Source organism: Quercus suber, unplaced genomic scaffold (assembly GCF_002906115.3).
Source record: "Quercus suber isolate HL8 unplaced genomic scaffold, Cork oak 2.0 scaffold_764, whole genome shotgun sequence".
NCBI classification, from domain to species: Eukaryota; Viridiplantae; Streptophyta; class Magnoliopsida; order Fagales; family Fagaceae; genus Quercus; species Quercus suber.
Genome location: NW_027070200.1, coordinates 261,682 through 277,397, shown reverse-complemented (window position 1 = coordinate 277,397; position 15,716 = coordinate 261,682). Strand labels below are relative to the sequence as shown.

The following is a 15,716-nucleotide window of genomic DNA, read 5'->3' as shown; positions in this document are numbered from 1 at the left end:
TTTTTATTTTTTATTTTTTATTTTTTATTTTTTATTTTTTATTTTTTGAGTTTACACATTTTATTTATAGCAGTTTTTATTTTATTTTTTATTTTAAGAATAAGTTGTATTAGTATTTGACTATTAATGTGAGAGAGAAATGTGGAGGTGGGGGGAACAAACAGTTTAATGATTAAAAAAATGGTACGTTTATGGAAAAAAATTTATTATTTTTAAAAAAAAAAAAGTTGTATTAGTAGTTGACAACTAACATGAGGGAGAAATGTAGAAATGAGAGAAAAAAAACTTTTTTTTTTATTTAGCTAAAAATTAGGAGTTTTTAAATTACTAATTTTACATGTCTAACCCTATGATTTAAGTTTGAGAAACAAATGAACTTGAAAATATTTTAGGCATCTAAATTGAGGATTCCAAACAGAGGAAGTGCCTTAAATAGTAGTATAGATAAAAAAAATATATAGAAAATGCTCACATAAAAAAATTATAAAATGTTTTTATTAATTTTATAAATGTTTTTCATATGAAAATATTTTTTTAATGAAAATTGGACAAAATAGTTTAATTAATAAATTTAAATTTTAAATGATTCAATTAACAAAAATAAAATTTAAAAACTTAAATAAATTTCAATTAAACTTAAATTATGCAATTTGCATTTTAGTATCAACCACATTAATCCCATTTTAGTATAAATAAAACTTTTTTGATACAAGATAGAATTTTTACTCTAGTTTAATCTAAATGTATATGTGTGTGAAGCTCCCTCCTATAAACTCGAACGCCGACCCTTACCCCTACACTCCACAAGCATTTATATTTGTAGAATGACCACATCACCAAGGATGCGCGGTCGTTAGTATAAATAAAACTTAATACCTCTGAATTTATGATAAATTTTAAAGTTTATTAATGAGCCCGCGGAAGACAAACCATTATGACCGAATCAAGTTATTTCAAATTTTTACTCGTGATCATATCCAATCTGGCTATCCTTTCCATTTCAATCAAACCAAGGTTTAATTTTCAATGATTAAAGTTATATGTCATGTCATTTTTAATTTATTTTATCAAATAACTAGCCTCAGAACACACACTCACATGCGTGCTCAGAGACTCTTCTATTATTTTGGAAAAAAGTTAATAATTTGCATCGATTATAATTTGGAATTATTACATTTTCTAATCACAAAATACCCAGAGGTTTGATAGGTATTATGGGTTTGTGGGTAAAATAATTTTTTCATCACACCTCTAAGTATTTTGTGATTAAAAAATATAGTAATCTCAAATTATAATGAATACTGTGCGGGTCGCAAATGAGGCCAATGGGCTCAGCCCCACTTGGGCTCACAACTAATTTGTTTGTAAGGCTGAATTTCCTACTATGGGTGATCCTACAACCAAGGACTCACTGAGATCACCTTTCTCCTTCTTGGCGACACAATCTTTCCTCCCAACTGCTCTCCGGACTCTCTTTTTCTCCCCTTTTTCTGACCAACCCTTTCTTTCTTCTCCTTCCCTCTTATTTATAGTGCTCAGCTCAGGCGAGGGTCATTAATGCTTCTCATGTTTGTGCCACAGAGGGTCCAGTTAGTAGTAGAGATAAAATATATATATATATATATATAGAAAATGCTCACATAAAAAAATTATAAAATGTTTTTATTAATTTTATAAATGTTTTTCATATGAAAATATTTTTTTAATGAAAATTGGACAAAATAGTTTAATTAATAAATTTAAAATTTAAATGATTCAATTAACGAAAATAAAATTAAAAAACTTAAATAAATTTCAATTAAACTTAAATTATGCAATTTGCATTTTAGTATCAACCACATTAATCCCATTTTAGTATAAATAAAACTTTTTTGATACAAGATAAAATTTTTACTCTAGCATAATCTAAATGTATATGTGTGTGAAGCTTCCTCCTAAAAACTTGAACGCCGACCCTTACCCCCACACTCCATAAGCACTTATATTTGTAGAATGACCACCACACCAAGGATGCGCGGTGGTTAGTATAAATAAAACTTAATACCTCTGAATTTATGATAAATTTTAAAGTTTATTAATGAGCCCGCGGAAGACAAACCATTATGACCGAATCAAGTTATTTCAAATTTTTACTCGTGATCATATCCAATTTGGCTGTCCTTTCCATTTCAAATCAAACCAAGGTTTAATTTTCAATGATTAAAGTTATATGTCATGTCATTTTTAATTTATTTTATCAAATAACTAGCCTCAGAACACACGCTCACATGCGTGCTCAGAGACTCTTCTATTATTTTGGAAAAAAGTTAATAATTTGCATCGATTATAATTTGGAATTATTACATTTTCTAATCACAAAATACCCAGAGTTTTGATAGGTATTATGGGTTTGTGGGTGAAATAATTTTTTCATCACACCTCTAGGTATTTTGTGATTAAAAAATGTAGTAATCTCAAATTATAATGAATACAAATTATTAACTTTTTCCCAAAATAATAAAAGAGCCTCTGAGCTTAATAATAGTAGCTTAATATTCCAATTGCTTGGAATACATAGAAAAATGTACAAAATAAAATAGAAAACAATTCATCTCTATAAATAAAAAATTAAAAAAAAATTAGTTTTTTTTAAAAGAAATTTGTCTTCATATAAGACTTTCTTAAGATTATTAATCCAAAAAAGAAACAAAGTGAAACTAAACTTAAAGCTGTTAATGTAATGGATTTTGTAAGGACTCGTTTTGCAGCCCAAACCCAAGATGTATGGGATATTGCCCCAGTAAGCCCAGTACAATAAATTTGTAAAGAATGGGTTAGAGAACTAGTCCCTAATGAATTTAACAACAGCTAGTATGAATTTAAAAGATGATTAAGTAAGAACAAGAAAAAATAGGGCTCAATGAATTTTATGTCCGATGAGGTCTCTTTGTCATATAAATCAATAGAAGTTGGGTACAAGTATAATTTTGATTGTTATAGTATTCTTTTCCTATTTTTCCGATCTCCCCTCTCGTGAAGGGTATCTTACATTATATAGATCCTCTTAGACCATCTTGATCCTACATCTGTCGATCATTGAGCCCTCACTTAAGTGTCTGTCCCATCAAACACCCTCTTTGGCTTTTTGTGTGTTGCAGTAGTCAAGGCAATACTGTTTAAGGGTCTTTTCCACATAAATGCGGCAAGAAAAGTAGTTGCAGTGTATTCAATGCGGTGATAGCAGCTTTCTCCAAGATATTTTGGGTTCCCTTCCTTCTCATATGTTCGTAAGGCCCGTTCCTATCATTGGAGCTTCTTGGAAGGTCACTTCGATCTATAGGGCCTACATCTGATCTGTGTTTAGCTTGTCTAATGAGGTATTCCCCCTTGGACCACCATCCCACTTGCACCCGGCTCCTTAAGTCATAAGTGTGAGCCATTTATTTCTATTTGTTCATCCTCGGACTACTAATGCTCTCAGTCAAGGTCCAAGGTCCAATATATGATTTGGGCCCTTCATCCTACAATAGCCCCTCAAAATTCCAATTTTTCCTTCTCATCCGAGGAGAAATTTAGGGTTTTGACTTTTTTAAAAAAATAACACCAACTGATTTCCTGATTCACATGTGCGGGAGTGCCGTCCAACGTGCCCCATAATTCTCACTAACGCCTCGAAGCCCGCAGGGCGCCATTAGTTACTCCAGGCGATGCTTTGTTCCCCAAATCTAACGGTGAGGCACAAATCCAACAATTGATCTTTTTCTTGGAATTTCGAGCGAGATAACTCCCATTCATTTTCACCCTCTATATAAATCCTTGAGGGAAATCATTTTTCCCTCATTTTTACGAACTCTTAAGCTCTCCAGAAATCCCAAGCATTCAAACTCACAAAACTTTCTAATTTACTAAGCTTTCCACACCTTTTCTCCAAGAAATCTTTGAAAATTTCTCTAAAGGTTTTAGGGACCATCATACATCTTTGTTTTACGTAAGTTTTTATCTCTTTAAACCTCTCTTTTTCTCCTCGGTCGGTCTCCTAGACCTTCCAGTTCTTATTTCTCTATTTATCACTTTCAATGGTTTCCCTTTAGCTTGTCTAGATGGGTAAATTTAAGCATCTAATGAACCCCCCTACTAAAATAGAGGCTTTTAAGGAAAAATACCACACACCACAGGAAGTTGCCCTGCGATACTGTTCCCTAGAATAAATACTAACAAACCGAGAAGAGGGGGAAGTCATTATCCCCATGATAGCTTTTATAAAAGAGGGAATGACCCTCCCTATAGGTAGGATAACACGGGACTACCTTATCAACCATAGGATATGCCCCCACCAATGCACGCCTAACCTATTTAGGGTCTTGGGTAGCGTTGTTGCTCTTAATGAGCATTTAGGGCTGCAGCTCACCTGGCATGATGTGGTCCACATGTACGAGTGCCACTCCTTAAAAAATGCGAGAAATTATCTCAAGTCCCACTCAGACGTTGTCAAACTAGTATCATGTCTACCCAAGTCTAACAAGGGTATGAAAGATGACTATCTGATAGCCTCAGGAGCGTGGCATGACGGCCTTCATTGCCCCATCTGAAAGGGAGTGCCAAGTGGGGTACCTTAGAGTTAGGATCCTTAGCAAGAGATTTAGACTCTCTAACTTTGACCATGTTTTTCTCCTTTTTGTTTTGATTTCTTCTAATGATGGATTCCCAATTTCTAATCATGTTCCACTCCTTAGCTATTTTTGTAGATAAGAGGCAAATAGCTCCCAGGCTTAGCTTAACCAATGTTGCGACTCTTAATTACTTACTGAGATCAGAAATCGTTGTAAGTGAGGACAGACAGCTCCGAGCCGTCCACTTGATTTTGGACTTTCAACCTATCTCGGAAATATATTAAGAGATAGGCCACGCCATAAGGGTAGGTGACCCCAAATTGGCCCGGATCGACGTGTCACAGCCCAGTTTTCTATCCTGAGACGATCTTCCACCAGTTGTGCATCCATACCAACAGAACCTTCCATTAATAGTACAACCATTTCAATAGGTTCTACCTGAAGTAGCAATAGGAGGAGAAGAGATTGCATCCTCAAATTCCTCACTCGAAGAGGAAATTGACAAATTTCATTTCGAGGAGGAGGAGACTTAGGGAGTGCAAGTAATTGTGTCAAGGACAAACTTGACAAGCAATCCAGCATCCACGTTCCAATCCTTGTGGTTTCTCATCCAGACGATACTTCCGAGGAAAAGGAAGGTGAGATGGCTTCAAACCAAAGCAACAAGAGTCTAAGAGACCGCATGGCTACAAGGGGAAAAGTTTCAACTTTAAAGGAAACCACCAAGTCCCAACCTACACTTCCTCCTGCTCCTCCACTTCCCACCAATCTCGGGCTGGAGGCCATTCCAGAGCTGAAGAAGAAAAGGCCACTTTAAGAGCCTAAAGATGGGGAGGTGGGTCCTCAGAAAGGGTCTAAACAACAAAAAGTGACCAAAGGCCCACATGATAAGAGGTCCACTTCTGTGGACAACCTAGAGGAGCAAAATAGGGCTAAGGTGCGCCTCCCACAACGCACCTGGTCTCCTTGGCTGGGGGTGGATGGGGCTGCCATCCCTTAGAACACCTCGGTTAGGAACTTCTAAAGGGAATGCGCAGGCTACATCATTGAAGCTTTGGAGCAACCCCTTTTCCTCCCTCGAGACATGGAGGCTTACCGGCGCTTTAAACAGAACAACATTTTCCTGTTCCTGAAAAGGGACCTTGCTATGGTAAGCAATTCATCATATTCTTGAATTTTCATACCAAGCCATACTTTTGTCATTTCTTTACTTTTTTGATCATGTGATTCTTCCATTGTTTTTGTGTAAGTCACTCAACAAGTTTTTGTAGCTAAGGAGTGCGTCCACAATGCCCGTAATGAGGCCAACGCTGAGGCCCTCTCCTATGCTGTCATTGAGAAGTCCTTGGGGGCTCTCAAACAAGAACATGAGGAGTTGAGTGAAAAGCTCAAAGAAGCGATCAAGGCCCACAAGAGCGTCGAGGCGGGTCTAAAGTCCGCGGAGAAGCAAGCCGAGGATCAGCACCAAAAGTTGCACGTGACTGAGATAGACTTGGCCACCGAAAGGCAGCTGGTTAAAGATCTCAAGGCTGAACTTTAGATGGTAAGGGAGGCAACCCAATTAGCCAAGGAGGCAGCCGAGGCAGAGAAATAAGAGTCCTACTTGCTTGGTGTGGAAGAAGCCCAAGTTAGGCTTGCTGAGGAGCTTTCCGAGGTCTGTAGGGATTATTGCAATGTATCATGGGATAAGGCCCTTGATGTTGCAGGCGTCCCAGCAAACTCAGTATGAAGGCAGCCTAGGAGCATCTACTACCACCCAGATATCTGTGAAGTCCCAGGTGCCACCATTTCTACCTCTACCCTTGCTCTTGATACTGCTGAACAGCCCCAGACTGGGCAAGTTGCTCTCCTTCTCCCTGAGGTTTCGAAGGGATCCAGCCAAGTTAGTGATCAAGGCCAAGGGGTTAAGGGGGCCAAGGACAAGGGCAAAGAGAAAAAGCACTCCTCAGAAGCAATAGGTGCTACTAAGGCCGAGGAAGCTGCAGCTGAGGCAAAGGAAGCAGAGGCCAAGACTAAGGGAGCTGATCCTAAGGCCAAGGACGCTACCACCTCTTAGCCGAGCCATAAAAAGGACCCTCCTGCCCCCAAGGCCAAGGCTTAGAACTTAGGATTTTTCTTGTAGTTTTATATATATATATAGTGACACTTTGTCACTGAATGTAACATACTCCTTTTTGTTTAATGAATGAATATTTATTTTACTTCTTGTGTCTTTATTTTATGTGCTTTCAAGCTTGCTGTTATTGTAAATAATCTTAAACCGTTGCCACTGTAGTTTTAATGAAAACTAACAACAGTACCCTGGCAGTATAAGTAATTTGACTGAGTACCAACAATGAAGAGATTTACCCCATATTTGTACTATGGATAGCTCTTTCTATAAGGAAGGCTGAATCTAATAAAGATAAGTAATAAACTTTGTAGAGATCAAAAGGGGATGGTACTCTTCTCTCTTCTCAACACTTAGATAAATAATTAAAGACTTTAACTTTCTCCAAGCTATCAGTCCGAGGAGTCGTGCCAAACCTTAGATCTGTTTTGACACTTAATGAAAGATCAATAGGTATCTCAATGTTAATTTATCCCCGAGTATGTGATCTGATGGTTTGTTTAAACACTTATAAAAGATGTCGTAGAGTGTTAATTTCTCCAAAGCATCTAGTCCGAGGACACAGACATGACTAAGATTCTGTTTAAACTCTTATAAAAGATGTCTTAGAGTGTTAATTTCCTCAAAACATCTGGTCCGATGACACAGGCATGACTAAGGTTCTATTTAAACTTTTATAAAAGATGTAATAAAGTATTAATTTTTTCAAAGCATCTAGTCTGAGGACACATGCATGACTAAGGTTCTGTTTAAGCACTTATAAAAATATGAATAGAAGTAGGTACAATGCCTTTATGCAAAAAATGAACATACTGGCAAAGGAATCTTTCATTAATAATAATACATTTTTAGGTTATTTACATTCTAAGGACGCGGTATTACATGCTCATCTAAATCTTCCAAGAAATACGCTCCTATACCAGCCACCAAGGTGATACGATATGGTCCTTCCTAATTGGGCTCTAACTTTCCCCATGCTGGTTTCTTTGCAATACCCAGAACTTTTCTCAACACCAAATCACTAGGTGCTAATGGTTTCAGCTTCATGTTGGCATCATAACCCTGCTTAAGCTTGTGTTGGTAGTATGCCAATTGGACCATTGCATTTTCCCTTATCTCTTCAATCAAGTCTAAACTCTTCTCTAGTAGCCCGTTGTTAGTGACCATATTGAATGAGTTGGTTCTTAATGTTGGGAAATCAATTTCCAAAGGAATAACAGCCTTAACTCCATAAGTCATTGAAAAGGGGGTCTCCCCGGTTGACTTGCAAGGCGTGGTCCAATATGTCCAGAGGACATGCGACAACTCTTCTACCCACTTTCCCTTTACATCATCCAACCTCTTCTTGAGTCCATTCACTATGACCTTATTAACAGCCTCAGCTTGTCCATTCCCTTGGGGATAAGCTGGGGTAGAGTATCTATTCGTAATTCCCAAGTCACGGCAGTATCTCCTGAAAGACTTGCTATCAAACTGAAGGCCATTGTTAGAAATGAGGGTACATGGGACTCCGAATCATGTGACAATGTTTTTCCAAACAAACTTCTTGGCATCCACATCTCTGATGTTTGCTAGGAGCTCAACTTCGACTCACTTAGTGAAGTAGTCTGTGCCGACTAGCACGTATCTTTTATTTCCTGCTACCTTGGGGAAAGGGCCCATAATGTCTAGACCCCATTAAGCAAATGGCCAAAGACTGGACAGAGGATTAAGGACTCCTTCGGTTGGTGTATGTTTAGTGTGAATCTTTGGCATTGGTCACACTTCTTTACATATTTTTGTACTTCTTTTTGCATATTCGGCCATCAATAGCCTTGAATGATGGCTATGTGCCCTAAAGATCTGCCTCTAGTGTGGCTTCCACAAATCCCTTCATGTACCTCCTCAAGGAGTAGCTCTGTTACTTCGGGGTGTATGCATAGCAAAATGGCCCAAAAGAAGAACGTGTATACAATTTCTGATCCTCGAACAGTCAGAACCGAGGAGCTTTCCTTCATACTTTGTCAGCTTTTGATCCCTACTCGGGTAGGATATCCCCCCTTAGGAATAGTATTATGGGGTCCATCCAGCTAGGCCCCACTCTAACATGGTGAACATGAATCACCTCTCTGTTCACCTCTGTAGGCTAGTGCAAGTTTTCCACAAGGATGACTCGAGGTAAGCTTTGTGCCAAGAAGGTTGCAAGTGTGGCTAGGGAATCAGCATGTGTGTTTTCGCTTCTAGAGACATGCAACAGATTGAAAGATTCAAAGCTGGATTGCAGACGTCTAACCTGACTTAAATACCCTTGCATTCTTTCCTCTCTTGCCTCAAATTCTCCTTTCTCTTTGCCGACAACTAATCTTGAGTCCGAGAACATCTTTACTACCTTTCTACCCATTTTTTGAACCATGATCATTCCCATCAGTAGAGCCTCATATTCAGCTTTGTTATTTGTGGCTGAAAATCCCAACCCTATTGATTTCTCAATGATGATTTTCTTGAGTGAAACCAGAACTAGCCCCACCCCGAACCCCTTCTGATTTGTTGCACCATCAACATATACCTTCCAGAATGGAGGTTTTTAAAGAGAGATTGTGCCATATGATTTTCCATCCATGTTCTGTGTCACTGCTACTTCTTCTAATGGGTTTCGGTAAACTCGGCCACCAGGTCCACGAGGACCTAGCCCTTAACAGAGGTACGAGACATGTACTTGATGTCAAAAGCCCTTAGAACTGTGCCATATTTAGCAATCCTTCCCGTATAATCAGCACTTCGAAGTATGGCTCTAAGTGGAAGCTGAGTGAGGATAACAACTGTATGTGTTTGGAAGTAATAGGGCAACTTTCGTGTACCATGCACCACCACTAAGATATTGATATTGAGGAAAAAAAAGAGTAAGTGTTAATCTTGTCAGTGTTGGTTTTCTTGCATATATACTTTTGCTCACAATTTTTTTTTTTTAGGGATGATGACGAAGTTTAATCAAAGTATGTATGCCCGAATGAGGGCTAAGAAGAACGAGCCCCTTTCCAATCTTGGGGCTAAAAACGTGAGGGTGATGGACAAGGCTACTTCCGTCACTCCTACTACCTTGGTTACTCCTGGCACCGAGATGTCGAGGACGACCTCCCCGGCGACTTCGGTTGAAGAAATTCCCCCTCAAAAGAAGAGGTAGCAGACCGATGACAAGAGGAAGGAGAAGGCTGACTCTCATTCGTCTAGTGTCTGGACGATGTTGGGGTCGTGAAGGTTAGAGCTGAGGATACGTTTACTGCTGAAGAGATGAAGGTATTCTCAAGTTCGTCTCCAAGTGAGCTTGTGGGTCGTCATCTCCATAAGCTCGTCCAGGTAATATACTTGTGCAAGTTCATCCCCTTTTCTCTTCTTTTTTTTTTTTTTTTTTTTTTGGAGGTTTGATTCCCTTTTCCCCCCCCCCCCCCCCGCCCCTTTTTTGAGATCTGATTCTTCCTTCTTAGGTACTAGGGGAGAGCCTCCACCTTTCCTCAAAGTATCTTACTCAAAAGGTCAAGGTCGAGTCTGCAGTTTCCCTGGTGGCGACCTTGGAGGTGGAGAACTCAAAATTGAAGAAAGATTTGATAACTGCCATGGACGAAGCTAACTTCGCCAACGAAATGGCCAAGACCCTGAGTAACGACCTCAGAGTTAAACGGTGGTTGACTTTGGAAAAGGACGAACAACTCCTGGCTGCCTGCTTGCTCACTCCCAAATGCAGGAGATCGTAGCAATATAATTCTCGGAGTACTGAGGTCGAACCACAAGGAGTAGGATAGATTCAAAGACAATATAATTAAACAAAAAATTGGGTAAAGAAGAAAAATACTTTTGTTTGGTAAGTGTTAACAAGAATAATAATTAAAACTAATTTAAATCAATAATATAAATACTAGGGCATTGGGGTGTTTCCCTATATCGATATGAAATTCGTTGTGATCTAAGAAATTATATATTTCATAATTGATTGTTCTTATACAATTAAATACTTATGATTCGGTTGAACTGAGACAATTCAAAAACGCATGATAACCTAAATTAACAATGTGGTTAGAAAAGTTTTCAGAAAAACTCATTCACTTTAAAACTGATTTCTATTTGAAACTATTAGAAATTCATCTAAACAGTAAGAAAAACATGATTGAACTTATTGAAAGCATGGAAGAACTAATACATCAAAAGAAATCTAATTGAACAATCAAATATGTTGTTGATAAAATCCTAGAAAGAATCACATTGAATATTCATACCCTATAAAAGAAACATTACCCCTAGCCCTAGCAAAGAGTTTAGGCTGCTATTAGAGAAAGGAAAATACAAGGTTTTCTCTCCAAAACTCGTTCTCCCGGCCTCCCTTCCAAAACCCTAATGTCTAAAGTGTCCAAAGAAAATAAATTTTTTTCAATTTTAAATTTCTGTCTAGCTTTACAGAAGTAACTTGTGAGTTAATTTCGGCCTTCAAAAATTGAGAATTTCGAAAAACTTAAAACTGGAAAGTTGTAGATATTTAAGTCATGGTTCCAACCATCCAGCCTTGTGTCAATTGGATTTTTGAGGAGAGAGATACGCGAAAATACTGATCAGTGCTCAAATCATATTTTTAAGGCGTTATCATTGCAAAGGAGAAGATCAAAACCATAGCTGTTAAGGCCGTCGAGGGTTTCTAGCAGACTGAAGAGTACAATACTGTGCTCTTTAGCTGGAACTTCAAAGGGTTCGAGCTCTTGAGGCAATACTTCATCAACCACCCTTCTGGAGTAGATCTGGAAAACCTGGACCTTAAGGAGGTAGACAAGGAGATGGCTGCTGACGAGGTCTCCTACTCCACAACCCCGGATCGTGATGCCCCTGAAAGTGCTCTTCCTCCTCCAGTTGGGGATGACGTAGTCGCAAACACCTAAACCTGTTACTTTATTTCACTCCTTTTCTTTTTTTTTTGGTAAGTGCCCCATGTCTTTTTGGGCCTTTTAAGTCTATTTTGAGAACAATATTTTCATTCTAATTTGAGAACAATGCTTTTAACCCAGTGTTTATGGGTTTTTAGCTTTGATGTGAAAACAATGGTAACTACCCCATGTTTTTGGGCTTTTAATTATATTTGTATTGCATACTTACTTGCCTATACTCCTATTTCTGTGTGATCTTTGTTCCTTTAGTTTTTCTTCCAATGTCTTTACCTTTTGCTTAGCCAAATTACTTGCCTATACTTTTGTTCATTTTGTCATTTTGTCAGTAACTTATATCCGTCTAGGCGTAATCTTGTTACTTGGTCATTTTTTCTTTTTATGACTTACACCATCTTAAGGGATTTTGTCATTTTTTGGCTTCGTTAGTAACTTACATCTGTCTAGGTGTAATCTTGTTACTTGGTCATTTTTCTTTTTATGACTTACACCATCTTAAGGGATTTTGTCATTTTTTGGCTTCGTTAGTAACTTACATCCATCTAGGTGGAATCTTGTTACTTGGCCTTTTTTTTTTTTTCCTTTTATGACTTACTCCCTCTTAAGGGATTTTTTCATTTTTTGGTTTCGTCAGTAACTTACATTCGTCTAGGCAGAATCTTGTTACTTGGCCATTTTTTTTCTTTTTATGGCTTACTCCCTCTTAAGAGATTTTGTCATTTTTTGGCTTCGTCGGTAACTTAGATTCGTTTAGGCAAAATCTTATTACTTAGCCATTTTTTTTCTTTTGATTTTTAAGTTGCTAGGTTCGTTCACATTACAACATTGGCTGAATAGTTTTTTTATTGCTTTCAAGAATGAATACAATCATCTGTTACATCTATTGGTGGTACTTCTTCAAGTACTCAATGTTCCATGGTCGTGGAAGCCTCTATCCATCTAGGGTCTCCAAGTGGTAACTGCCTTGTCTGGAGTAATGGACGAACCGGTATGGTCCTTCCCAAGTTGGGCTGAGCTTCCCTTGTGTGGGATCTTTGGTTGCCAAGGTAACTCTGTGTAGGATAAGGTCCCCTATGTCAAGTCATTTGAGCTTCACTCTCTTATTGTAGTAATCGGCCATCTTCTATTGATACTTCGTTATCTTGTTAGCTGCTCCGTCTCTGACTTCGTCCAAGCAGTCCAGGTTGACTCTTAGCTGATCGTCATTGCTGTTCTCGTGGAACATTTCTCGTCTGATACTGCTCATTCCCACTTTGACCGGGATCACTACCTCAATGCCATAAGTGAGTCTGAAGGGAGTTTCTCCTGTTGGGGTACTTGCTGTAGTCCTGTAAGCCCACAAGACATTGGGCAATTCCTCAGGCCAGGCCCTCTTAGCATCGTCTAGCTTGGCTTTAATGATATTAAGTAGTGTTCGATTGGTCACCTTCGTCTGTCCGTTTGCTTGTGGATGTCCTAGGGACAAGAATTGGTTCTTGATCCTTAGACTTGAGCAAAAATCTTTGAAGTTCTAACTGTCGAACTACCGCTCATTATCTAATATGATCGTCCGTGGAATCCCAAACTTGCAAACTATGTTCTTCCATACAAAGCTCTGGATTTTGGCTTCAGTGATGGTTTCTAATGCCTCTGCTTCAACCCATTTCGTGAAGTAATCAATAGCGATTAGGAATGGCAACAGGTCGGGTTCGAGTCGGGTTTTTTCATATTCGTACCTGACTTGCGGGCCAGGACCTGTGGCCCAAACTCGACCCGTTTATTAAATGGATTTTTTTCCCAGGGCCCAGACCTGCCTCACCGAGCTCCACGGGCCTTGCGGGCCCCGCTCAGCCAGGCAACTTCATGACCCAATCTTTAGCCCCAATCCATGGCCTAATCAATTAAAAAAAAAAATTTGTTTTCCTAATAAAAAAGAATCAATGCATATGCCTGCAACAAAATATCGGAGGCAAGATTTTGAATCATCAATGGACAATCAAAAGATTCAAAACAACCTAGAAAAGAATGAAATGGTTTTCCTCATTATAGACTGTTCATTACTAACCAAAATGGAATGGAATAATGGGATTCTTTTGCAAAACATGTAACCCAAAAAATAGAAACTACCTAAAAACCAAAACAAATGGCAATCAACCAAAATGCTCTGAACCGAAGATCCTTAACCCAACAGCTAAACAATAAAATAAATAAACAAACAAAGTCGTGAAAAACGTTTCCTTGCAACCATCAACAACCAAAAACTATGGTGAGAACTCACATATTTTAATAAAAAAAAAAAATACAAACATAAATCCGAAGGTCCCTAAATACAAAATGGGTTTCACATATTTTAATAAAAAAAAAAATTATGAGAGACCCAACAATGAAGTTAGTGATCAAACATAAATCCCAAGGTCCCCAAATCATTTCAATGATTTTCTATGCAAATCCAAATCCAACCTAGATGTCAAACTGGGTGAGATCGAAAAGGCTTTGCAACAAGAAGCTTAGATTTTCGTCTTCGTCTTCTTCGAAAAAGAGAGTGAGACCGAGAGGCTGAGAGCATGAGAGAGGGGCGACTAATGGCGTGAGACATGAGAGGAGAGTGAGTGAGAGTGGGAGAGGAGAGTGAGTGAGAGTAGTGAGTTGAAGAGAAAGAGATGAGAGGCGGCTGAAGTTTGAAGAGATTGTGTGTAAGGTGAGGTATTTAAGGGTTATAACAATATATATATATATATAATAGGGTATTTTAGTAATTATACATATATATAACCAGGTCAGGCAGGGTTTGGGTTCGGACCGGGTTTTTGTAAAAACTCAGACCCGCTTTGGGTTTTTCTTTTAAAACCCAAACCTAACCCTATTTTTAATCGAACTGGGTAAAATCCTTTACCTTGGGGCAATGGACTGACGATGTCGATTCCCTATTGTGCAAATGGCCAAGGGGAGGCTATCGTCATCAGTCTCTCAACTGGAAGGCGTTGAACATTCTTGAACCTCTGGCACTTGTTGCATTTCTTGACAAGCTCCCTTGTGTCAACCTGCATAGTATGCCAGAAGTAACCTGTTCTGACAACTTTACTTACCAAGGATCTGGGGCCTGCATGGTCTCTGCACACCCCTTCATGAGTCTCTTCCAGAATATACTTGGCTTCCTCCTCATCTACGCACTTCAGGCAGGGCATGGAAAAGCCCCTCTTGTACAGGGTGTCATTTAGGATTGTGAATCTAGTTGCTCTTTTCCTGACCTTCCTAGTCTCCTTAACGTCTTGTGGTAGATAACCGTCTTGAAGGAATGATATAATTGGGGTCATCCAGCTGCCTATGCTCTGAATTGTAAATGTAGAGATTTCTTCAATGCTAGGATGTTTTTGGACTTCCATCTTTACGCCCATGCTCGTTGATCTTTCTTCTGACAATGCTAGCTTTGCAATTTCGTATGCTATCATGTTTTAGCTTCTGGGGATCTGTACAAACTCCACCCTATCCAGCTTCTATGTCAGGCGCTTCGTTAGCTTGAGGTATTTTTGCATTCTTTCCTCCTTTACTTCATACTCCTCCTTTATTTGCCCTGTTACCAGCTTAGAGTTGCTTTGGAGGAGCAAGTTTTTAACTCCCAGTGCTTTTCCTACCCTTAGCCCCATTAATATTCCTTCGTACTCAGCCTTATTGTTAGTGGTCGAAAATTTTAGTCGGACTCCGTATTTGAGCGTTTCGCCGTTTGGGGTGGTTATGACAACCCCTACTCTGCCCCTTTTTTAGGCGGACGAACTGTCAGTCTGTACCATCCATCATTCTGTTTCTTCGGTGAGGCTATCCTCATTTAGAGGAGTGAACTCGGCGATGAAGTTTGCTAGAGCTTGTGCCTTAATGGCTATCTTAGAGGGGTACTCGATATCGAACTGGCTAAGTTCGATTGCCCATTGGACCATCCTCCTTGCTACCTCGGGCTTATTCATGGACTTCTTGATGGGCTGGTTTGTCATTACCAAGATGGGGTTCACCTGAAAGTACGATTGCAACTTGCGTGAAGCTACTATTAATGCAAATGCAATATTTTCAATCCTTGGGTGCTTGGCTTCTACACCTTGAAAAGCTTGGCTGACATAGTAAACTAGGAGCTATTTCTTGTCATCT

General features: G+C 38.9%; 1 protein-coding gene across 1 annotated transcript; it reads right to left on the bottom strand.

Annotated features, from left to right (window-relative positions):
• Positions 1-7,650: 7,650 nt before the first annotated feature.
• On the bottom strand, positions 7,651-15,028 carry LOC111993881 (uncharacterized). Its single transcript, XM_065766996.1, has 4 exons — positions 14,666-15,028; positions 14,552-14,620; positions 8,972-9,244; positions 7,651-8,172 (listed from the first exon to the last, which is right to left on the bottom strand). The coding sequence occupies exons 1-4, from the start codon at positions 15,026-15,028 to the stop codon at positions 7,651-7,653; spliced, it is 1,227 nt and encodes a 408-aa protein (XP_065623068.1).
• Positions 15,029-15,716: the final 688 nt, after the last annotated feature.

What these genes read in the sequence shown, in the direction of transcription:
- LOC111993881 (XM_065766996.1), bottom strand. Translation starts at nt 15,028, where the DNA reads ATGATAGCATACGAAATTGCAAAGCTAGCATTGTCAGAAGAAAGATCA. An exon ending in ATGCAGGCCCCAGATCCTTG is followed by an intron (nt 14,621 to 14,665) that starts GTAAGTAAAGTT and finishes CATACTATGCAG; the next exon opens with GTTGACACAAGGGAGCTTGT. An exon ending in AGAATGTTCAACGCCTTCCA is followed by an intron (nt 9,245 to 14,551) that starts GTTGAGAGACTG and finishes CCATTCTGGAAG; the next exon opens with GTATATGTTGATGGTGCAAC.